Below are 26,572 nucleotides of genomic sequence, written 5' to 3' on the forward strand. Positions count from 1 at the left end.
TCAACATTACTATTATCACATGCCTCCTAAAGAAAATAATTCTGTTTAGTTCTCTGCCTCCTCTAATGTGTATATGCCTCCTCTAATGTGTATATGCCTCAATAGCAACTCCTCTTATAACCAAATGTCTTATTAGCTATTGGATGGTTCACATTGCTTTCTAGACTTACCTGCATTCATTAGATTGTAAGTATCTGTATAACTTAAATGTAGGCTCATCATAACTGTATATCATATTAATTATCTTCTCCTCAGTAGCTAACATTTTACTGTATGTATTTTTTCAAATGTCTGTGTGGATGTAGACCTCTGGGTTTATGTGTTAATGGATATTCTAATGAATAACAGCCAGGGTGTGGAATATTTGCAATTCGGTATGGTCCAGAGTATAAGATCTGCCATTTCCTGTTTAAATGTTTCAGTTTTGTGGGTTTAGGATGTGTTCTTGGTAAAACTAACTCATCAACTTGAAATGTTTGTGCTTTCCTGACACCTCTGTCATATTTCTGCTTTCTTTCCTTAGCTTTGTCACATAATGTTGTGTAAGCTTGTCTTACCTTTTCTTCTAAACTAACATGATTTGTTGTTGTTGTAAATTTAGGTAGAGGGTCTGTCCATTCATTTCTTTCTGTTTTGTCCATAATTAATTCAGTTGGTGTGTATCCAGTAGAAATGTGAGTTAAATTGTTCACTATTTGTTCAAATGGTGCTAGGTATTCTACCCATTTTGTGTGCTTCTCTGGTGTGTGTGTTCTCATAAACTGTCCAAATTCTCAAAATGTTCTTTCTACTGGGTTTCCTGCTGCGTGAAATCTTGAAATTAAAATATGTTTAACATTCTGTTCTTCAATAAATGTCTTCCATTTTAAACTGGTAAAATATGCTGCATTATCCGTGATCATAACTTCAGGTTTTCCTATTCTTACAAAATAATCTGTTAATAGACGTCTGGTAATAGCACTGGTAGAAACTGAACGTAAAGCATATAATTTTAAATACTTTGTGAAAACATCTAACACAGCAAGGATGTATTTCATTCCTCCATGTGCTTGTGGATAGGGTCCTGCAATATCTAAAGAAATTAGCTGTAATGGCCTCTTAGGTATGATTGGGTGCAATTCATTCATGCTTGTGCGATTAGAATATTTGGCTTTCTGACATATGATGCATTTCCTAATATTACTCAATACTCTTCGCCTTAAATTTGGAAAATAGCAGTATTGTATAATCTTATCTGTACATTTGGTTACACCATAGTGTCCCCAAGTTCTGTGTGTAAATAAAATAAAATCATCAACATGAGCTTCAGGTAAGCAAACACACCAATGCTGTGATTCAGGGTTTCGTCGGTGAAATAATACTTCTTTGTGTAATGTGTAATATTTTTCAAGATGTGGGTCTGTTCCTGCACGTAATCTATTCTTTATCTGGATCCACCTGGGATCATTGTCCTGCAATATGGCTAACTTCCTGCACATGTTTTTGTAGTAAGGTGCAAATGTACCGTCATACATGAGTAAAATTTTAAAATCTGATGTTTGTTCTGTCACATCTGAAAATTGTTGTAGGCCTTGTGGCAAACGAGATAGAGCATCAGCTATAATGTTGGATTCTCCTTTTACTTGTTCCTTTGTCTTATCTAAAATGATCTGTGTCATTGTCTCAAACTTCTCATCTAAATAATCATCACATAATTTGCATTCATGTACAAGTTTTTCTGCTAGAGTTGTGTCATTCTTTAAAGATGCTACATCTGCTCTGTCTTCAAGCTTTTCTAACTTTTCTTGTAAGGATTTCTGCTCCAATGTTACATCATTTAATCTGTCTGAAAGGTCTGTAATCGTCAGGTCTAAGTGTTCTTGGTTTGTTTTTACGGAATTGTGAGACTGTCGTAATTCGTCAACTTGGGTACTGGTTTTCTGTTGTTCAAAAACTACTGTTAACAATTTCTCATTACATCGTTGTAAGTCAGTTTTTGTCTCGTCACTGAATTCCACAAATACCTTTTCTTGTCTCGTAACCTTGTCTGATAAGTCAGTAAATTTCCTTCCAAGACTACTGGTGGTTTCTGTCAAGTCGGCAATTTGTCTCGATTGTTTTTCGTAATTTTGTTTTATGTCCCGTGTCAGTTCATCGAATTTAGTGTCAAATTTCCCAATGTCATGTTTTAAATTGTCGTCTAAAGCGTCAAATCTTTTGTCAAATTTTCTGTTTTGGTCACCAAGTAACTTCAGAATCTGGTTGAGCATGTCAGAGTCCTGTGTCTTAGTTTCGTCATTTTTTCGTGTCTGATTGATGTCTGGTTCTGAAGTTGACGTTGTCAATGTCACGTTTTGTCGCGTAGCACTCACTCTCCATTCGCCTGTATATCTGTTTAAATATAGGGGTTGTTGTTGTCTTAATCGATCCGGTAAAATTATGTCTTGAACATCCTCCCTACTAAGTTCAATATTCATTTGACTGTCGGACATGTTTTGCAATGTGTCACTTTCACTAAGCTCGTCCGTGGAAACAATTTCTACGCGTCTAGTGTCCATTTTGCGATTTTCATAATTAATTGCAAATAAAATTTTCCAATGGCAAAAAAAATTTTTTTAATATGATATTTTGAAATCTGAAATTTCTCTTATGGAAATGGATATTTCTATATGATTTCTAATTAGAAATTGAATCATTACATTGGCACTGAAATTTCCCTCTCACAAATAAATGACTGTGAATATGCTCTTCACTTATCATTTGCAATAATAGTAGTAAATCAATTTTAACTGCAATTTGAAAAAATAATTTCGAAATAAATGGATCGGAATAAAGGAAGTACAGATGGCTGCTTGAAACTGGAAAAAATGTAAATTTCTGTACTCACCATTTTTTTTTCAGTCTTATGTTGCAAATGTAGCGTCAAATATACAGTTTTCAATCCAAAATTTTTCTTTCGCGTCCGTGGAAATTATTTTATGGAACGTTATCCTTTTCCCTTTTTTTTACCAAATTAATTTCCTCAGCATGAAAATGAAAATTAACACAAATTAATAACAGGGAAAACAATATTGTTGTAAATTTCATGCACGTAACATTACAATTGAAATGAATGAGACTTAGTCCAAATTCATTTTCTGGTGCTATTACGTGGTTAAAATTGGATAAAATGTCCGAAATTTATAATAACTGCACTTGTATCAAATCCAAACTGCACTTGTATCAAATCCAAAGATTGCAAGTCCTGTCACCAGGACGCCAATTATAGTGTTACCTATTTATTATCTTCTCCTCATTAGCTATTGAAACAACATCGCTTTGTAATGTAATTTTAATTTTCACCAAAAGCAAATTCAACACATCGCGGAAAAATACACGTCTTTCTCATCAAGACAAGAGAGAGAGACCTTCATTAGTTCTTAAAAAACAAAAAAACTACGCAAAAGTAAAAAAAAAAGAACAAAATTATTTATAAAATCGGTCGCTGGCGCAGCACTCTTCTGCGTGCGCGATCGTAAATTATAACTTTGCGGAAGTCAAAGTACCATTACAACATTCTTCATGGCTATGGAAAGCCCTCAAACATTTAACAGAAGTGGTATGAACAGCTAAAAATGCAGTCCTACAAATTTCAACCTCAGTAACTGGAGTGTCACGAATAAAATACCTGAATGAACCCTTCCTCTGGCTTACTGTTGGAACCTTCCTCTTCTTTTGATACACTTTTTTGCACTTTTTGGCCACAGTAATCCAAATAAATAAGCATTTTGCTTATTACTCGTATAATCTCCCAACCGATAAAATTCAGTAAATATTGCCCCCATCTGTTCCTCATTCATTGTTGAGTATATGCAGAAACTAGTCTTCTTCTTTTTCTTCTTCTTCTTCTTCTTCTTCTTGACATGGGCCCCTTTTCCACTGGGAATGTGTCAGTCCTGAATAACAGTAAGTATAATATGCTCTCTTTAAAGGAACAGCCACAAGCCACTGTGCTAGACGTTTGCGCCTACGATACTAGATGTACCAAAAGCACAAAATCACTGCACAGGTGGAATGTGCCCCTTTTCCACTTGGCCCCCTTTCCACTTTCACATTGCGTGAGATCTCGTATTACTTTGCTTTTATTTTATGCTTCATATATTATGCCTTGCTGTGCTGGTACTGCGAATGACTGAAAGCAAGGGGAAACTACAGCCTTAATTTTTCCCGAGAGCATGCAGCTTTACTGTATAGTTAAAAGATGATGGCGTTCTCTTGGGTAAAATATTCTGGAGGTAAAATAGAAAATCTAAAAAGGAAAATGGATAGGTTAAAGTTAGGTATAGGGGGAATTAGTGAAGTTTGGTGGCAGGAAGAACAAGACTTCTGGTCAGGTGAATACGGGGTTATAAATACAAAATCAAACAGGGGTAATGCAGGAATAAGTTTAATAATCAATTAAAAAATAGCACCATAGGTAAGCTACTATGAACACCAAAGTGAATGAACACCAAAGTGAATGCAAAGTGAAGCCCATGCCTACCACATTAGTACAAGTTTATATGCCAACTAGCTCTGCAGATGATGAAGAATTTGAAGAAATGAATGATGAGATATAAGAAATTATTCAGATAGTGAAGGGAAGTGAAAATTTAATAGCCATGGTGGACTGGAATTTGATAGTAGGAAAACGAAGAAAAGGAAAAGTAGTAGGTGAATATGGATGTGGGTAAGGAATGAAAGAGCAAGCTGTCGGGTAGAATTTTGCCCAGAACATAACTTATTCATAGCTAACACTTGGTTTAAGAATCATGAAAGACGGTTGTATATGTGGAAGAGGTCCGGAGACACTGGAAGGTTTCAGACAGATTTTATAATGGTAAGACACAGATTTAGGAACCAGGTTTTACATTGTAAGACATTTCCAGGGCAGATGTGGATTCTGACAAACAATCTGTTGGTTGGTTAAAACTGAAGAAACTGCAAAAAGGTGGGAATTTAATGATATGGGACCTGCATAAACTAACAGAACCAGAGGTTGTAGGGAGTTTCAGAGAGAGCATTAGGGAACAATTGACAAGAACAGGGGAAAGAAATACAGTAGAAGAAGAATGTGTAGCTTTGGGAGATGAAATAGTGAAGGCAGCAGAGGATCAAGTGGGTAAAAAGACAAAGGATAGAAGAAATACTTGGGTAACAGAAGAGATACTGAATTTAATTGATGGAAGGACAAAGTATAAAAATGCAGTAAATAAAGCAGCAACAAGGAATACAAAAGTCTCAAAAATGAGATCGACAGAAAGTGCAAATTTCTAAGCAGGGATGGTTAAAGGACAGATCTAAAGATGTAGAGGCATATATCACTAAGGGTAAGATAGATACTGCCTACAGGAAAATTAAAGAGACCTTTGGAGAAAAGAGGACCATGTGTATGAATATCAAGAAACCACATGGAAAACCAGTTCCAAGCAAAGAAGGAAAAGTAGAAAGGAGGATGGAGTATATAGAGGGTCTGTACAAGGGTGATGTACTCAAGGGCAGTATTATGGGAATGGAAGAGAACATAGGTGAAGATGAAATGGGAGATATGATACTGTGTGAAAAATTTGACAGAACACTGAAAGACCTAAGTCAAACCAAGGCCCTGGGAGTAGACAACATTCCATTAGAACTACTGACAGCCATGGGAGAGCCAGCTCTGACAAAACTCTACCATCTGGTGAGCAAGATGTATGAGACAAGGGAAATACCCCCAGACTTCAAGAAGAATATAATAATTCCAATCCCAAATAAAGCAGGTGTTGACAGGTGTGTAAATTACAGCACTGTCACTTTAATAAGTCACAGCTGCAAAATACTAACGTGAATTCTTTACAGACAGATAGAAATACTGTTAGAAGCTAACCTTAGGGAAGATCAGTTTGGATTCCATAGAAATGTTGGAGCACATGAGGCAATACTGACCCTACAACTTATCTTAGAAGATAGATTAAGGAAAGGCAAACCAACGTTTCTAGCATTTGTAGACTTAGAGAAAGCATTTGACAATGTTGACTGCAATACTCTCTTTCAAATTCTAAAGGTGGTAGGGGTAAAATACAGGGAGTGAAAAGCTTTTTACAATTTTTACAGAGGTTTGCAAATGACGTAATTCTGTCAGAGACAGCAAAGGACCTGGAAGAGCAGCTGAATGGAATGGACAGTGTCTTGAAAGGAGGATATAAGATGAACATCAACAAAAGCAAAATGACAATAATGGAATGTAGTCTAATTAACTCAGGTGATGCTGAGGGATTTAGATTATAAAATCAGTAGTAGGTGAGTTTCGCTCTTTAGGGAGCAAAATAACGGATGATGGTCGAAGCAGAGAGGATATAAAATGTAGACTGGCAATGGCAAGAAAAGCGTGTCTGAAAAGGAGAAATTTCTTAACATAAAATGTAGATTTAAGTGTCAGGAAGTCTTTTCTAAAAGTATTTGTATAGAATGTAGCGATGTATGGATGTGAAACATGGATGATAAATAGTTTACACAAGAAGAGAATAGAAGCTTTCGAAATGTGGTGCTACAGAAGAATGCTGAAGATTGGATAGGTAGATCACATAACTAATGAGGAGGTACTGAATAGAATTGGGGAGAAGAAGAATTTGTGAAACAACTTGACTAGGAGAAGGGATCAGTTGGCAGGACATGTTCTGAGGCATGAAGGGATCACCATGTTAGTATTGGAGGGCAATGTGGAGGGTAAAAATCATAGAGGGAGACCAAGAGATGAATACACTAAGCAGATTCAGAAGGATGTAGGGTGCAGTAGTTAATTGGAGATGAAGAAGCTTGCACAGGATAGAACAGCATGGAGAGCTGCATCAAACCAGTCTCTGAACTGAAGACCACAACAACAACATATTATTTTGTAGTTGAATGTTTTTCTTTCAGCAAACAGTACCATCCTGTATATTTTTCTTGATAGTAAGCTAGGAACTATGGATTGCTGTAATGCTTTTGTAAAGGAATGAAAAGTTAAATGTCTCATAAGACTTTCCAGTAGACACAGTTATTGCAACTATTTTCCTTAGTTGCTGTTGTTGATGTGAGTCCTCTTGCTATTTATCCACAAAAATTAATTTACAGCATGTGCAGAATTTACAGAGCTCAGTACTACATCATTTTTCACTTACATTTGGTCCCAGGTTTGATTTGCCAATGCTCTACAGAAAGTACATATTTTACATGCTGAGATGACCCTTTTGTTGGCTTGCAGTTTTTTGAGTTTGCCAAGCCTATCTTTAGCTTTATTATCTGACAGTGTTGACCAGAGAGGCCAAGATCTTTTATAAATATTTTACAATTTTCCGTGTCAATATCTGTATAAACATCAACTGAAACTGATGGTGAACTTTTTGCTCCCTACTAGCAGTGTTTACTGTTTGTGCCACACTATTAATATTTGGGACATTGAGAAAGTTATTACTAATTTCATCCTCAACACCTGAGTTAATATGAATGTCTCCACACTGCCTCACAAAAAAAGTGAAGACCCAGATGACATGCTTCAAGGTAACTTCATACATGATTGCACCGCCAGCAGGTATGTAAATGGTCTGAGTTGCAGTTCTCTGTGACAGATAGAATGGCCACCAGAGTGCATTAATGTTGTTCATGTTTAGTGTTGTTACCAGGCCTGGTAAGGTAAACAAGGGGCATGAAGAGTGTCAGATGTTAAGTGATTACTGCGAAGGACATAGAGATGCCAGATACTTGTGATACTCCCCCCCAGGGGCTCAGCATTCATTTGCTGAGTACGGGCTTGGCGACCCCGGGGTCCTGAGCTGGGGACTGGTCAGCGCAGCCAGTCTCCTGTCACCGTAAACCCCGGACATGCTTCAGCGACCACCGCATGGCGCAGCGGTGGAATGTTGTGTGCTGCGGTGAATGGTAATCTTGGCTTGACCGCCTGGATTGCGAGGAAGGTAAACCTCTATAAAAACCCCTCAATCTTACGGTGTGCTGCACGCCTATAAGATGCATGGCTGTTGGGGTGGAACAGTCACAAGCGGGCAACCTCTGGGGCACCTGCCGCACCCCAGTTGTATAAGGCTTACTCAGGCACACGGGGCTCTGTCTGAGCGGACCTTGAGTTCCCTAGCTGCTCGTGGGACCACAATGGACCCTTCGACCTCTACGTTTCCCCCTACCAGTGGATTGGGTGGGCCACTGGTAGGAAAACACACCCAATCGAAAAAGCGACTTCGTGCTGGGAGTCCTCCAGCGCCTGGTGTTACTAGAGATTTATCAGACTGTCGTAAAAGAGCACATGCTGATATCCAGAATGTGTTTTTGATTGTCAAACGGAAGGAAGGTAGCTTTGAGAGAGTCTCTCCCTTTTACATCCACAAGGGTCTTGAGGGAATTGCAGGAACACTGAAATCTGTGAAGCGTCTGCACAATGGGACTCTGTTAGTTGAAACTTCTAGTTCCCGTCAAGTCACTTCTCTTAGGAAAGCAACCTGTCTCGGAGAGTACGCTATCGAGACCGAGCTCCACTCCACTTTGAACTATAGTAAGGGTGTTGTGACATGTAGGGACTTGGTGGATATCCCCAAGGACAAGTTGAAATCTGAGTGGGCTGACGAAGGTATTGTCGACGTGCAGCATATTATGAAACAAGTCGATGGGGACCTAGTCAAATCCGACTCGTTTATTCTCACGTTCAATTGCCCGAGACTCCCAGAGCATGTTAAAGCGGGTTTCTTACGTTTGCCAGTATGGCCATATTTCCCCAACCCAATGCGCTGTTTTAAATGTCAGCGCTTTGGGCATACTACGTTGGGGTGCAATGGGATAGCCACTTGTGGTAAATGTGGTCAGCCTGCCCATGAAGGAGCCAATTGTTCATCGCCTGTGAAGTGAGTGAATTGCTCTGGGAGTCACCCTGTCTGGAGCCGGGTCTGCACCATCTATCTCGAGGAATGGAAGATACAGGAGATCAAAACATCTAAGCGCATCCCCTATGGTGAGGCCAAGAAGCTCTTTAAGGCCATGCAGCCTCCTGTGTTTACAACATCTTTCGCTTCCACTCTGCAGAAACCGGTACAGTTGGCCACTGTTGCTACACAAACGGAGGTTGCTAGTGTCAGCACTAATACCTGCATTTGCCAGTGCACTTGTGCTGCTGCGGTTGTTTTGCAACCTGCAGCTCTCCCCACAACATCGGGCAAGGCCTTGGTTGCTGACATTGGGGTACTTCCTGCCCCTCCCCATATATCACCTTCTGCCCAGGCGAGTAAAGCTCCAACTGTTGACAAGGTTCTGCATTCTAAGCACTCCAAGACGAAGACGCCAAAGGTGAAGGTTTTGCCACCTGAGGAGACTAGTCAGGGTCAGTCCGATGACGATGCCATCATACTATCTGACATCTCCCTTGGGTCGCCATCGGAGCTGATGGACATTGATGTCGACCGGGGGTGATCTTCTCGCCCCAGGAATAAATCTCCGGCCAGTATGGGCTCTCCTCCAAAGCACAGGGGCAGGGTGAAAATTCAGCCACCCTGATCACTGGCTCCCATATTACAGTGGAACCTGAATGGGTTCAGGAAGCATGTAGCCAAATTACAACTCCTTGTACGAGAGCGCCCCTTGTGCTTATGTCTCCAAGAGAGACATTTCCGGGCCACTGATGCTCCTTCTTTACAGGGCTATACCGTGTATCGAAAAGATGATCTGATGGGGGAAAGGGCAAAGGGTGGTGTTGCGGTTTTTGTCCATGACATGCACCACTCATCTGAGCTCCCTCTCGTTACGGACTTGCAAGCAGTTGCAGTTGACCTTCTTGTGGGGCGGAGGCTCACAATTTGTTCCGTTTACTTACCGCCTCAGGATGCAATAGACTCTGAGACTCTCACAGACCTTATTACCCAACTCCCCCGCCCATTTCTCCTTCTGGGGGACTTCAATGCTCATAATGTCTTATGATGAGGCTCTACGATTACTTGCCCGAGGGGTCACATTCTGGAAAGCCTCATGGCATCCGAAGAACTGTGCATCCTCAACTCTGGTGCTCCCACTCATTTCTGTACTGCTTCTGGGTCATCGTCAGCTATTGACCTTTCCTTTTGCTCTCCAGGACTCGCGGATTCTGCTCTGTGGGAGGTTGCCGCTGACCTCCATTCTAGTGACCACTTCCCCCTTTGGATTCGCCTCCTGGATGAGACTGTGGCATTACCAGTGCCGCCCAGGTGGCACCTCTGCAGAGCTGACTGGACACTTTTCAGCCATTTAGCTGTTTTGGAACACCGTGCCAGCGTCCACGAATGGGTCGACCATGTTACAGCTGTGATCTCCCATGCTGCTGAATTGTCGATCCCATGGTCCTCAAGTCATCCCAAGAGGTGCCCTGTCCCTTGGTGGACCACTGAGTGCCGCTCAGCCATCCGAGCCCGCCGTGCAGCTCTGCGCCGCTTCAAGTGCCGTCCCTCAGCTGACAATCTTGCGGCCTTTCGGGTGGCAAGGGCCAAGGCGCGGCGAGTGATTAAAGTGAGCAAACTGAACTCCATCTCCCGCTCCACTAGTTCTACAAAAGTATGGGAAGCCATCAGGAGGATTTCCGGGAAACGCAGCCGACTACCTGTCTCGGCATTGCTGCATCAGGGTTGTCTACTCATGGCGCCGAGAGACATTGCCCAGACACTGGCCATGTATTTTGCCAAATCTACTGCCACTATTAACTGTGATCCAGATTTCTGCCGCTACCGCACTGCCATCGAGAGGGATCACTTGGACTTCCGGTCTCCAAATTCTGAACCCTACAACTGCCCCTTCACAATGTGGGAACTGGATTCGGCGCTGTCTGTGGCTCATGATACTGCGCCAGGTGATGATCAAATCCTGTACAGCATGCTGCAGCACTTGTTGCTGCCATCCAAGGAAGTACTCCTGAATTGTTTTAATATGATATGGTCATCCGGCACGTTCCCTCGTGGAGGGAGGCGATTTTGGTTCCCCTCCTCAAACCGGGAAAGGACCGAATGCATTCCAGTAGTTATCGGAGTATTGCTTTGACGAGCTGTGTCAGGAAGACATTGGAACGCATGGTCAACCGTCGCCTGGTTTGGCTGCTCGAGACCAGGCAGCTCCTTAGCCACTCTCAGTGTGGCTTTTGGAGATGTTGTTCAACTATAGACAACTTGACCCTGCTTGAGGCGGCCATCCAGCAGGCCTTTCTACGTAACCAGCATTGTCTAGGTGTATTCTTTGACATTAATAAGGCGTATGACACTACTTGGCGCCACCTTATCCTCAATCAACTCCATCAGTGGGGCTTTCGTGGCCATCTCCCCATCTTCATTTGGTCCTTTCTTTCCCGCCGCCTCTTTCGATATCGGGTTGGTAATGTGCTATCTGATTTGTACGTGCAGGAGAATGGTGTTCCTCAGGGAAGCGTTTTAAGTGTCACCCTCTTTGCCGTTGCCATTAACAGTACCACGTCCACTATCCGGAGTCCTGCCCAGTGCTCCTTGTTTGTGGACGATTTTGCTGTTTTCTGTTCTTCCTCCAGTCTTGTCACTGCTAGTCGGCAGCTACAGCTTACGATAAAGCGATTAGAGGCATGGACTGCGAAGACGGGTTTTACCTTTTCTGCAGACAAATGTGTGTGTGTTCATTTTAATCGTTCTCGAGGTGCTTTTACCTCCCCTGAATTGCGTCTGAGGGACACCATTCTTCGTTTTAGAGACACTGTGAGGTTCCTGGGCCTCACTTTTGATTCCAAGTTGTCGTGGTTGCCGCACCTTAAAGACCTCAAGGTGCGGGCCCTGAAGGCGCTGAATATTTTGAAGTGTCTGAGCCATCGGTCCTGGGGAGCAGATCGGGCGCGTCTACTGCAGTTTTATAGGGCTTTCGTCCGGTCGCATCTTGAGTATGGATGCACTGTGTATGGGTCAGCGAGGCCTTCGTATCTGAAGATTCTTGACGCAGTATACCATGAGGGTATCAGGCTGGCTACTGGTGCCTTCCGTACCAGTCCCATCCCCAGCCTGTGTGCTGAGGCAGGGGAACCGCTGCTCGCCATCCGGCGAAAACTCCTCATGGTGCGATAGGTGTGTCAATTCCTTGCCTGTCCTACCTCCCCTGCATACCCTACTGCTTCCCGACCGCCTATGAAACGTCTCTTTTCCAGTCGTCCAAGGGCAACGAGACCATTTGGGATTCGTACCAAGCATTTGCTTGAGTCCCTTGGTGTGGAGCGTGTGGCACCCCAACTCCAGGTTTTTACCCGCCTGCCTCCCTGGTTGCTCCAGAGGCCCAGCGTCCTTTTAGACTTGTCAGAAAACCGGAGGAGCTGCACTCCTGCGTTTGTTTTTACCTCCTTATTTTACGATATTTTAAACCAGCATGCCGACCATGTACCAGTATTTACGGATGGCTCTAAACAGGGGGACTCTGTTGGTTGTGCTGTTGTTTTCCCTGATCGGGTCATCAAGTTACGGCTTCCTGCAGCGTTTACCATCTTTGATGCCGAATTGTTTGCGATCTTGCGGGCATTGGAGCAGATGAGATGTGTTCCCAGTCTTAAGTTTCTCATCTGTTCTGACTCCCTGAGTGCCCTTCAGACCATGCAACACTTGTACCCAGCGGATACGGTCGTCCAGAACATCCATGATGCCCTACTCCACCTGCAACAGCAGGGGAAGGAGGTTTCTTTCTGCTGGGTGCCGGGGCACGTGGGTATTAGGGGAAACGAACTGGCGGATGTGGCTGCCAAAGATGCATGTTCCCTCCCTCACGTTGTTGAATGTGCTGTCCCCCTCCATGCTGTTACCTCCCTTTTGCGTTTTTGTGTTATGCGTCAATGGGAAGAGGAGTGGCTGACAGTCGGTGAAAATAAGCTGCGTTTGGTCAAGGCCACCACACGGCCATGGCATACGTCCTACCAGTCATGCAGGCGGGATGAGGTTCTCCTCACTCGCCTCCGCATCGGGCACAGTCCCTTAATGCACGGTTTTTTACTCCAGCGGGAGGACCCCCCAATCTGCAATGCTTGTGGTGTCCAGATAACTGTCCACCGCATTTTACTTGACTGTCCTTTATTCTCTGACCAGAGGGCGGTGGTTTCCTTGCCACCGGATTTGCCCTCTATTTTGCAAGACAACGCAACGACTGTGGTTAAGGTCTTATGGTTTTGTGTCCTGTCCAATTTGTTGCCTCAGATTTTAGGGAGAGGATTTTAATGTGCTGCTGGGTGACTGGCTCACCCAGGCTTTAGGTAAGAGGTCCGCCAGTCACGATTACCTACTTGTTTCACTTCGATTGCTGTTCTCTTTTCCTTGTGTTTCCTTTCCTTTTTTAGTGCGTTTCTTCTCCTCTTGTTTTGCCTCTGTATGTGAGGATTTGTAACTGCGTCAAGTCTGTGTCTTTTAGCCGTTCTCCTTGTTCGCTGTCCGTCTTCGTCCCTTCACTGCATGTGTTCCTGTTTCTATGGGTTTGGGCGCTGATGACCACGCTGTTTAGTGCCCGAAAACCTCAAACCACACACACACACACACACACACACACACACACACACACACACACACACACACACTTGTGTGAGACAGAGCTGCCAGCCACTGACAGAGCTATTGTCGGTCTCCATTTGGCTGGCTCATCAAATCACACTGTATCCAGGTTTGGAAGCATTGAATGTGACAGGGGCCAGGGCCAATATTGTACTGCATGGGAATGTGAGGGTAGGTATACTCCTTGTTAAGTTTATGGCTGACTATGTCTGACCACCACAAGGGAGGATTGCCATATTGGGCACGAAGTACATAATAACCCCTCCATATCTGTGCCTGCCATTCAGTGAAAAGTGATAGATTCCCTGCAACTTTCTGTGTCAAGCCATGCCATTGGTTGGAGTCTAGCAGCAGCTGAATGAGCAAAGTACCACTGCATGTGTGGTGCCATTAACAACACAAATGGCTGTACTTGGAGTGATGCAGTGACTGGAAGGCAAGGGCTGCTGATGAATGGTATCAACATTGTTTTAAGCAAGAATCACAGTTGTGCACTATCCCCAATGACCAATGACCATTGTCTGAGTTTGGTGGTGACCTGGGGAGATGTTCTATTCTTCCTATGTTTTTGACAGGTACAGCAGTGTTACTCCTCATGTCAAGGTGTTGGGAACCATTGAGTATGATACCAGGTCATTGCCGTTAGTGACTGAGAGATCTCTGACAACACAATGGTACATCATGGGTGTACTGCAGCCTCATGTGTTGCCTCTCATGCCACCATGTTATGGTGCTGTATTTCAACAGGCAGATGCTTGACCACACTTGGTATACGTCTTTATGAATTGTCTGTGTGATGCTGAGGTACTCCTGTGGCCAGGAAGGTCTCCAGATCAGTCCCCAATAGAACATCTGTCGTACCAGCTCAAGTCTCCACTCTATCACAGTGCCACTGTCCAGGATATCAAGGATCAGTTACAATAGTTGCGAGTCAGCTTGCCTCAGGAGAGCATGCAGTGGCTTTATGACACCCTTTGCAACCAGATCAGTGCAGGCATCTAGGCCAGAGGACAGTGCAATGTCACATGGATCACATATCTGAGTGCTTTACTTTTCTTTGTCAGGTAGTATATTATTATGTTTGTTTTGGGGGCTGACATTCTTTCTGGGACTTCTCTTAATTTGTTAAAAAGTATTCACTATATCCCGTGTGAGTGGCACATGCATGGATCTCTAACGTTGTTATCAACAACTGCCAAATCAAAATCTTTATCTACACTAGTTGTGATCAGATCTTCTCTAGCTTTGAGATATCTACCATCTCTGATATATGAGAGCTATCCAAAAAGTAACAGGTGTTTTGAAATAAACAAATTAGCAATAAGGAAAAATCAAATTTTGTTATGTACATGGAAAATATACACTCACTCATAAGCTATTTTTCTACACAGTCGCCTTTGGGAACTCACGTAGCACAATATTTGTGGCAACCAAGCTTTTCTGCCTCTATTTTGTGCACCAAACTCTGCAAAATTTGAGGAAAATGTTACAAAAGTTCTGTAATTGTGAAACAATGATTTTTACGAATTTTCATCACCGGTTTGTCTGTCACAAGGTTACACCTACCACGGAGATCCTCATCGTGAATATTGGTATGGACATATTTAAAATAAATGCCTCACTTTCACTCATTATTCCTTTTCTGTACATATCACAATGTTTGTGATAAATTTCAGCTTGTTTGCAGTTTCAGTTTTTATGCAGTTTCTTGCCAACAAAATTCAAATCACAGAATGCACCTCAGAAGTGGCAGTTTTTTTTTTTTTTTTTTTTTTTTTTTTTTTTTTTTTTTTTTTTTTTTTGCAGTGTACATTTTAACACATCACAGGAAGCAAAGAAGCAGAGACACAGACCACATGCTACACTGCTGGATGTGCACTAAGTGTAGGAATGTTATGGCACCATGATAATCACTACTGTGGTATATCAAAATGTCTGTTACTTTCTGTATAGCCCTTGTATATATGTGATTCCTGTCAATTATTGTATTTCTACAGTAGCAATTCACACCTTCATGTGACACTATTTCAAGCTGGTGTACTTTATTTTTAATAGACAGCAAATTTTGACAAAAAAATAGGTAATTCTGAGCAAATTTTTGTGGTGTTTGTGCACTCCATTGTGGTACTTTGTACTTCTCATGCACACAATGAAGGAATCTGTCCCAGACATCCTCCCACTACCACATACTCCATTCGTGTCACAGGCATTTCCTAAACCATCAATGGCAGGGCCACATGTGAAAGCAGCCATGAGATCTGCCAACTTAGCTGTAACTACTGTGCCGCATTCTGCTTTTGCATGAGAGTTAAATAGGCTGTTTGCCCGCAGAATGGCCATTGTCAGACTGGCTAAGAGAGAGCTGAAGCACCCATACCCAGCTACCAAGCGTGCTGCCAAACACAATGTGCTTCATTCTAATGATTGCTCCACAGCCTGTGCCATCTGGATTCTATGCTCCGACACGAGCTTTTCTGAATTGTGCAGGGGGGGAACTCTCCCTGCAAAACATCCCTCATTTCCGTGATCCTCCTGGCAACTGTGTGCACCAAATCAGGACTCAAACCAGGAACCTTGACTTTTGTGGCAATGGTCTTACTAACTGACTTGTCCAGATACAACTTCAATTCTGCAAGTGCCTCTCTCCTGCTTTCGAAACTTCATGAAAACACTCATCTACAGCAAACTCTAAGAGGTGCTATTGGGCCACTAAGTCGGCTGTAGGGTAAGACAAGGTAAGACTGGATGGCAGGCCAATGAGGAAAGGAAGAAGCAGCTGTCAAAATGCACAATTTATTTCCAATTAACATATTGATTCTGCAGAATGGTGGGGAGGAAATCATACCCCTGCCACAAAGGAGTGGACTGGTAATCAGCCAGTTGGTGGCCAGCGTCCATCCAGCTGGTTGCGAGACATGCTGGCACCCTGCTTTGCTGATGTCTGTAATCAGTGCCATGCCTGTAGCTGTGATGCATAAGCCACAGCACTGATGTCAGTGCTGCATTGGTAGTCTGGGGTACAGGCTTGGTGCATGAAGCAGGTACCCCGGCAGGGACTCAAATTCATGACTGCGGCTGGTGGCTCCATGTCATCTTCTCGTCTGGCCTAACCCCTGGTGGTACTGCTAGACTATGAATGGCTCTTCTGCAAAAGTGATCCTGAAGAACCCTTATTCTAGTACAAAATTCATACATTCAGCCTTAACATACTACTTGCAGTACCCCAGGATATAGTCATCAATGATTACAATAAAAATACGTCTGCTACTTCATTGATCACAGTGCCTATGGTACTTCTTCCATGGATGCATTCACACTTTCCTGTGTACTCATCTGCTTGCTCCTTTTTGCTTTTCCCTCTGGTTCCACTCTTACTATCCCTGGGATCAAGTCCAGAGCACCTCTGAACTGTCGTAAGCACTCTTACTATCTATGCTATCGACTTCAGAGCACCTCTGAATGGTCATAGTCACCCAACATGCACTGTTGGGGATCTTGTCAGCAACTTTATCCTAATGGTGATTGGCAATGTGGTGTATGTAATCTGATAAGGGCAAAGTTATCTTATCACAGATGTCTTTGTCATGACTTTTGTTGTATAAGGCGTAAACAAAATTTCCCACTGCCCACTATATACTGTGGTAAGCCTCCCATGCATTTGACAGCTTCCTCTTTGTCTTACCTTCGCCTTGGTGTTCATCACTGTACTCACTTCCATACCTATCTCACCATTCTTGTGAGATCATGTGTCAACTCCCCAAAGCCATAATCATAATTACAAATGAAAGATACATGTCCCTATCATTATGGTGAGAGTTCACATAGTAACTGAACATCCTCCCAGCTATCTGATGCACCCATTCTGTCCTTCCATTTGACTGAGGATGAAGTGGACTGTTTCTTAATTTCTTCAAACATAACAAACAACAATATTCCTTCATCAAGTCTGACATGAAGTGTGTCCCCTGATGAATAATCATCATTTCTGGTACTCCAAACTTTAGTACCCATCTATTGACCATCACTTGTGTGACTGTAACCATTATTTGATGTGGCATAGGTATCATTTCGATATACTGTGAGAAACGATCAGTCACTGTTAGTACAAAACAATTTACCACAGGACTCCAGTTAAACAGTCCTAATACATCCACCTAAATCATCTGAAGTGGTTGTGAAGCTTCTGGCAGCCTATGTGACGTTACTCACTCATGACTGAAGTCCACACTTTGTACACATTGCACACAATTCTTCATATGCAAATCCACAGCTCCTTTTCTTCCTCTCCACCAGTACTTCTTCACTGTCCTTCTGTTTATAGCTCTGCATCCTCCATGACTTGACAGCACATGATCAGGCACTTCCTTTAGAACTTCTTCCTTCTACCTAGTCAGTACAGTACCACCAGTCACAGCCCTAAACTCATTATCTTGCACAACAAGCTGTCAAACATGCTGAACAGTTGTTACACCCTGTAGTGGTTGCAGTCACTGTCAGCATTTTGCTCTGCTTCCAATGCAGCAAGTCCCTAATCAAGTACTTGTACTTCCCAGTTAATGCAGCTGCATTTCCATGTTTCTTTCCTAGCTTGTCAACTACTTCATAGTCAAACTCATTGCATCTTAATGCCCATCTAGTTAGTCTGCTGGATGGATTATTAACCCTAATAACCATTTTGGAGCAGCATGATCGGTCACCACTTTAAACTTCTTCCCAAAATGTCACTCAGTACACGAGGCTAAACATCTATCTCTCCACGGTCAAATAGTTTCTATTAGTTTCTATCTGTAAAAAAGCAATAGGGTGTTCCCCACCACTGATCTACTGGCACAGAACACATCTGAGAGCATTAGTAGATGCATTACAGGAAGTGTTAACTCTGTCTGGCAAACTGGGAACACTAACAAAGCACTTGACATCAAAACTGTCTTTAGTTCTTCGAACTTGCCCTGACATTCCTCTGTCCACACAAATTTTGCACCCTTTTTCATTAGTGTGTGAGTGATCATGCTATATTAGTGAACTCCCTTACAAATTTCTCGTAATAGTTTGAGAGTACCTGGAATGACTCTAGTTCTTTATTTATCTTCAGCCCTGAAAAATCTTGCACTGCCTGTACCAGTCTTGTTGGATCTATTCTCACCCTATCTTTGATAATCAGGTACTGTAAGTAAATCACTTCCTTTAACTCAGAATGACACGTCTTGATACTCAGCATCAGATGTGCAGCTCACAACCTCTTAGATACTTCCCCCAAATCCTGTCTGCACTCTTTCATATCACTTTAGAATACAATTACACCGTCCATGTAAACTAGGCAGTGGCGAGGCTTCAGCCCCTTCAACACTCTGTTCAACATATGCTGAAATACTGCAAGAGCATTCTTCAGTCCAAAGGGCATCCTCAGATACTGGTAAAGGATAACAAAAAAGCTGCCAAGGCTGTCTCTTGTCAGTCCTCCAGAACTACCTCCAGCTGATGATATCCACTTCTTAAATCCATGGTAGAAAGATACTGGCACTGTCTCAAATTATCAATAGTCTCTGTGATGTTGTGTATGGGGTATGCATCTGTTACAGTCCTACTATTACTGTATGGACTGTTACTCTCTTCTATTATCCCAATAGCCAACAGCTGGTTAATAAAGTCATCCAGAATCAGTTGCAAACATCAAATAGGTTTTACGGTACACTGATACTTTGTTCCCTGTCAAAATTCTATGTTGCATGACAGTCTTCACAGGCAATGGCCTCCAAGGAAAACCAAATCCTCAAATTCCACCAATAAGTCCTCTGTCTGTCTTCTCTACTTCCTTTAGGTGCCACATCATCTTATGTAATGCAGTCTTAGTGGTGTTGTGTGGCTGTTTATTGCTCACACCATGTTTGCAGCATTTCTCCTCCTACAGAATGTCCAATCTTGCTATCAGTATCTGCTTTGTCAGCTGCACTTCTTTGGCTCCAAAATTGTTAATATTGGTAGATACTATCTCCCCGCCATCCTCCTTCTGTAAGCATTCAATACTCGTTTTAACCAAACAAATTGCTGAATCTAGTACATCATTCCCTTCTAGCAGCTCTTTTGTGCATAATATATTGATTGGTAAGTTTGACTCCACACACACTCAAAGTGACTTCCCTGTGCCACTTGCCAGACATTCATCGTGACCAAGTCTTAATGTATTTGTATGTGGTTTTATTGGATTGCCCACTAAGAAGGAGGCACCTCATGACAGATCTACATTCGCAACGGCTTTCCCTAGCTGGGAATGTCTTCCCATTAAGTTCAACCACATGTTGCCAGATGTCAGTTATGACATGAATTTGATGATGCAGAAAGTCTAGCCCTAAGATCATGCTAAAGCTCTGACTTATGTGAGGCATTACTTCCACACACTTCTTAAATCCAACAGGCTCCACCTGAAAATTTATTTCCACTGACCTCAGTGGTCTTATATCAGTATCACATATGCCACACAATCATGGTGGGTTCAATTGCCTCAGACAGCGAGGTCCCTCCTCTATATCAACAAATGCGCTTGTGTGTGTAATAAAGTCTTATACTTCCTTTCCTTCACCACAGCTACTATTGCACATTCCATCTCAGCATACGTAGTTTTTGCATATAATTTTAATGATAACCCCTTCCAGCAGACATGGGTTCTCTCCTGCATTTCACGGCTGATTGCTTCCTTTCTGTCCAGCCATACTACGACTACCACAATGCTGTTGATGACACATCCCACCTTTATTCCACTGAAGCTGGCAACGTTCTGTATGCGCACAATTGTAACACTTCACACGTGCAGAGAATAAAATGCACATATCCCTCACACCTGTCAACACAACAATCTCCTCACACTCCATCACTGATCTCACAACCGAATGGAGATCCTTAGTTTGTCCTTTGTGCACCCTCCTTAACATATCTGGTGACAAACCCCTTAGGAAAGAATCAAGCATTCTGTGCCTGGCCTCCTGCAGAAAAGCTTTATTTGCTTCATCACTCTGTGTCAGTTCATACATTTGTACTTCTTATTATCTCAACAAAATGTTCCACAGCATCCTGTTACCTTACCTCTTCATAGTGGTGCTCAGCTGCTGCCGAAAGAATTTTGCACTATTCTCAATCCTACACCTCTACAGAAGCCCACATTTCAACTGCTTAGATGTCTCCCCCTTACTAAACACTTCTGTGCATCTCACAGAGAACTTTGGCTCAAAAATGGCTCTGATCACTATGGGACTTAACATCTGAGGTCATCAGTCCCCTAGAAATTAGAACTACTTAAACCTAACTAACCTAAGGACATCACACACATCCATGCCCAAGGCAGGATTCGAACCTGCGACCGTAGCGGTCGCGTGGTTCCAGACTGAAGCGCTTAGAACCGCTCAGCCAAAGCGGCCAGCACAGAGTACTTTGCCCCTCCTGCTAAACATAAACACTACATCACTACCTGCAACAACTGGTTATTGGAACAGCCCCAGTACTTGCCGACATTGTCAGCTCCTCTATATATATCACATTCTCACAGGATCTTCCAGAAAAGGGAGTGACTAGGCTATCAGTAGCTGGATCTATTACAAGGCTTGGTGCCCTGAGCCCTGCTAACTCCTCATGTTGATATGATGATCTGCAAGCTATTTAAGCAAGATCATATTTTCTGCTCTCTATCACACTACGTCATTAATTGATGTCGGAACTGCCTCCATAATACCCTGAGTCTCTGACTTTAGATTTCATTCATACACATTACAAATGAGCCAGTTGGCAAAAAGAAACCAATGACACCTCATGCCTTTTCATCAACCATTTCCATTCTCTACGCATGACATGACATGATGGCGTGCAAAACAATTTACAGCTACAGATTCCGCACAAGGAACAGGCTGCCCAAGCAGATTACACTGCAATCACCACACAGGCTCTGATACTGCTCTTTACTGTTTCCATAAAATTCAGACACATGAGCCAATTCTTCCAGTCTACCGTATTTACTCGAATTTAAGCCGCACTCGAATCTAAGCCGCACCTGAAAAATGAGACTCAAAATCGAGGCAAAAAAATTTTCCCGAATCTAAGCCGCACGTGAAATCTGAGACTCAAAATTCAAGGGGAGAGAAAAGTTTTAGGCCGCACCTCCAAATCCAAAGAAAGTTGGTCCATTGTAATATGAGACACAATTTAGGTCGAATGAATGACGATACAGCTATAGTAGTTTGGTTCGAGTTGTAAGCTTAGCAGTTAAGCTTTACCAGGTAGCCGTTGCAATGCGTCAGGCGCTCCATCCGTATTTATACGGGTACCCTTCCTTTTTCACGTGCTTCGTCTGGTTTGAATTGATTGCTTATTTTTCTTTGATCTGATAAGTGCCTTTCTCTTTGTTATAGATGTTTACGTCACTCAAAGCTGAAAATGCATTACTGTACTGTGTCATGCATTGTTTGTCACATTCTAATAATGAGTGTTTACGACCTGTCGCCGCTCACGGCATGGCTTGCTTTTGTGCGCGTTACTGCCGCTTACAATTTAAAAAAAAAAAAAAAAAATAAGAGAGAGAGAGAGAGAATGAGAGAGAGGGAGAGGAATCGTCTCATTAGCGAAACAATGGCAAGAGACTGCTATTTGTTGTTACTTACACTGCTGCTTTCTTTGATAATGATCAACAAGAACTAAATAATAGACTGCATATGATAGAAGATGTTCTGAACGAGAGTTTAGCAAAAATTTTTCTCCGTTTGAAAATCTTTGCAGACGCCTCTTTAGTACATTACATTCTGCACAGAAATTAGAGTAATCTTAGATTTAAAAATCTAATCAATTGCCGTGCTTCATTTCTGACTGTATCACTATTTGACATAAGAATAATATGAATATAAACATGACATGATATGTATATTATTCCGCGTTTGCTGTTACTTGCTCTAGTTTCATAGTTAATTAGGCAGACAGGATTTAAATGAGATAGCAGCAAACATGAAAGAATACATGGCAAAATGTTTATATTCGTATTATTATTATGGTGAAGAGAATACTGCATGTGATTCATAATTCATAAAAGTTCCTATTAGCAACGATCTCTTGTCACAGGTAGGAAAAAATTCAGAACGCAGAGTTGGCCATATTGACAAACATCCCAAACAGTCTTGCCAGTCGGGTTTTTGTTGTACATTGAAATGCTGCTACATTTGAAGATGAGCAATACGGAATTTGTATTTACTTCGTTGGATAATGTATGAAAATGCAGTGTTCGAAACTCAGGGCGGAGAAAAAAAGCTCGTCTTCCACCTTTTTTTAAAATTTATTTACTGTGGCAGAGGTTTTGGTGCCAGTATTTATCTTTGTGCCTGCGAAGCGCTACATATATTCGATGACAGAAGTTAGTTGTGGCGGCACCTACCAACATTTTTCAGAGCTTCCGCTTTGCACTGGATTTTAAGCCACAGGCGGTATTTTGGATTACAAAAACCGGAAAAAAAGTGCGGCTTAGATTCGAGTAAATACGCTAAACAAAGTAACCCTCAAGTTTCAATGACAATCCTAGATACTGTGCCTGTCACACGCATAAAAAGTAACAAACAGTTACTCTACTTACCGTACTATGTTGATACCACAGATCATAACCTAGACATCATGCTTCATGGACAACACATGCTCTGCTGCCCACCGAGGCAACATCTGCACTTCTGATACTATTTTATAGCTGACTCTGGAGGTGGCATGGGATGGCTATATTGACAGGATGCTAAGTGATCATTGGGTGAGACTGTATGGCAGGCCAGTGAGTCCCAGGAAGAAGCAACTGTCAAAATCGATACTTTATTTCCAAATGATACATTGGTTCTGCAGTGCAGCAGAGAGGTGAACGCACCCCTATTCCACAGGAGTGGAGCGGCAGTTGCTCGACTGGTGGCCAGCGTCCGTCCAGCTAGTGGCAACAAGTGCTGGTGCCCAACTTTGCTGACATCTGCACATGGTGCTGGGCTTGTGACTGTGTTGCATGAGCCACAACACCAACATCAGCAGCATGTACTGGGACCTTGCAGAAGTAGCCCCTCTTCAATAAATGACCACACGCAGTGAACAAAGCAAGTGGCAAGAGATGTGCCCACTGCACTGTTGATAGGTGGCTGCTGTGCCAGGGTTGTGACTTGCTGCCTCCTAGCAGGTGTCCAACTATTGCTGGAGTCTACCAGAAGGCCTGTTGCATTGTGGTACCAAGTTTTGGGTATGCATTTAGTGTAGGGAGGAGGTAACCTGGTGGAGACCCAAATCAGCTGCATCTTGTGGCTCCATGTCGCCATCTGGTGTACCACCTATATTCTGAGGATACTGCTGGATTGTGAAAGACTCTGCTACAAAATCAGTGATTATTTACAGCAGATAGCACTGCACGCATTGTGTCAATGTTCTGCTTCTGGTCACACACCCATCAACACCACAGAAACCTGGCTGACTGAGACACTGCCATGCCTGTGCCATGTATTAACATTGTGCTGGCAAGTTACACTGAGCAAGGTTAGCTTGTCTTGTAATAATTTCACATGCTTGTTGTCTTAATTCAAATGTCAATAGACTATGCTCACATTGTTGGCAGCTAATGCAGTGTTCCACTGCCCCTCCTGACAGATTTTACTCTTTACAAGGTAGTGGCACTATACCTCACTGGACTAGCAGTTCCGGAAGAGAGAATATTAGATTAATTTTTCCACAACATCACAAGACGACAAATTCTGTCTTTCCTGCCCTTCAGTCCTGTTCTTGAGCATAATATCACTTCATCTTGTAACCATTTCCTATAATATAATTGTGTTGGAGCCTCTTTTGATTGATATCAAGGACGAAATTAAGGTCACATTATTAGTGCTTCATAATTGCTCATGTTACATTTTTCTTGCCATGACTATGGCTTTCTACTTGCAGAAAGTAGATTCTAATTTCAGTTTTGGGTTAATTTTTGTCCAACAATTTGAAAATTTGTAGCAGAAAACGAGGTATATATGTGTCACATTGGATTTCAAAACTAAATTTTTGCAGATAAAAACTCATTTTAGTAATAGAGCATGGAAGAATTTGCCTGTAATTAAGAAGATACAGAACCAGTTATTAATTTAAACACTTGAAAGTCATTTTGCTAATAGTTATATAAATATTTTGGATACCTGTATGATTACCAGCATCATCTTCTCCTACGTAAACAGACTCTTTGTCACATTTTCCTTCTTTCTCAATTTCCATAACTTGTTGCAAGTACTATCTTTGCTGACTTTCACTGCTGCTAATGGATATATGTTTTTTGCCTCTACCTAACTGTGGAAGAGCCTGTTTGACTAATTTAATTTCTCTCTAGATTTGATTTCTAGTATTCTTGTTATACAGTTGCCCGTATTTGATTTATTACAGGTTCTAATTTCATGGTGCATATATGTTAATGTAATTGGATAGTGAGTCATTGATATTCCCGTTTTGCACTTATAACATATCTCATAATACTGGTTCACAGTAGGCATAATTGTTAAATATTGATATGCAAATTTTATTTACAGTCATGTGGAAATATCTACAAGGGCTTAGCACAGACTGGTGCATGGGGCTGTTTTGATGAATTCAATCGCATCTCTGTAGAAGTATTGTCTGTGGTGTCTGTACAAGTGAAATCTGTTCTGGATGCTATTAAGGGCAAGAAGACAACTTTCAACTTTATGGGCGAAGTCATAGCTTTAATACCAACTGTAGGGATGTTCATTACTATGAACCCAGGGTATGCTGGAAGAACGGAGCTACCTGAAAATTTGAAAGCACTTTTCAGGTAAATATATTTTCAAGTTCCTAGATTTTTGTCATAAGAGGCAAATGTCACATGTTAGATTACACTTTTATTATTATTATTATTATTATTATTATTATTATTCATTCATTCATTCATTTCATTGTTGCCCTTATGGACAGTGTTTGAACTTGAAAATCACATGATGACACAATTTTCACTTCTTTCCTCTCTTCCTCTTCTCTTCCCAAAATCTCTTCATCCTTTGGCTGTGCTCCTGTTTCCTTTGCTCTGTCCATAATGTTCCTGTCTTCTTTCTCTCCTTTACAATAAATTTTGCACTCCTAACTTTGTTTCTGAAGTATTTCCTGTCTCCTATCATTTGCCTGTTGATCCCTATCTGCCTTAAGTCTTCGTCTATTTCATGATACCAATTTGTTTTCTTGCTTGAGCTGTTTACTACATCAAAAATTTTCTTTGTAAGTCGGTTGTTGTCCATTCTCTGTATGTGCCCATAGAAAGTTAATCTGCGTTTTCTGATCGTGTCTGTTAGTCTGTCAGTGTGCTGGTACAGCTCTTTGGTAGGTCGCTTCATCCATATGCCATCTCTGTGAATTGGTCCAAATATTTTTCTGAGAATTTTGCGTTCTATTTTTTCTGTGTCTATGATGCCTGATGCTCCAATTGTGGTTGTTTCTGACGCGTACAATGCTTCTGGTAATACAACTGTTTTGTAGTGCCTAAGTTTGGCCTGCCTCGATATGCTTTTCTTATTATAATGTGACCATGTGAGTTTGTATGCCTTCTGGAGTTTCTTCGTTCGTTCCATGTTAGCCGCCTTGTTTGATCCTCCAATTTGTATGTACTCCCCTAAATACTTAAATTTTTCGACTCTTTCTACGGATCCATATATAGTATGCATGGTGTGTACATTGTTGGTCTGTCGTTCCATATATTGTGTCTTCTCGTAAGATACCTGCAGACCTGTTTTGGCAGCTATTTCATGCAAGCATTCCAGTGCTTCCTTTGCCTCCTGTGTATTATTGCTGAGTATGGCTATATCATCTGCAAATGCCAGACATTTTATGATTGTTTTGGTTTCACGTGTTCTTCCCAGCTGTATTCCTTTAACTTGTTCCTCCCACTGCTTGATAATTTTGTCTAACACCATGTTGAACAGGATTGGTGAGAGCCCGTCTCCTTGTCGGACACCTGTGTTTATGTGGAAGGGTTCCGAAATTTCTCCCATGAACTTAATCTTGGAGGTAGTGTCTGTAAGCGTCTGTTGTAT

General features: G+C 42.1%; 1 protein-coding gene across 1 annotated transcript in view; it reads left to right on the forward strand.

Moving 5' to 3' along the window:
* The window catches only part of LOC126195528 (dynein beta chain, ciliary-like), a 930,907-nt gene that overhangs the window by 658,173 nt on the left and 246,162 nt on the right, over nt 1-26,572 (forward strand). The window contains exon 40 of the mRNA XM_049934154.1: nt 25,061-25,323. Coding sequence (XP_049790111.1) covers nt 25,061-25,323 — 263 coding nt within the window. The remainder of the gene's footprint in view (nt 1-25,060; nt 25,324-26,572) is intronic.

This window comes from Schistocerca nitens, chromosome 7 (genome assembly GCF_023898315.1).
Source record: "Schistocerca nitens isolate TAMUIC-IGC-003100 chromosome 7, iqSchNite1.1, whole genome shotgun sequence".
NCBI lineage: Eukaryota > Metazoa > Arthropoda > Insecta > Orthoptera > Acrididae > Schistocerca > Schistocerca nitens.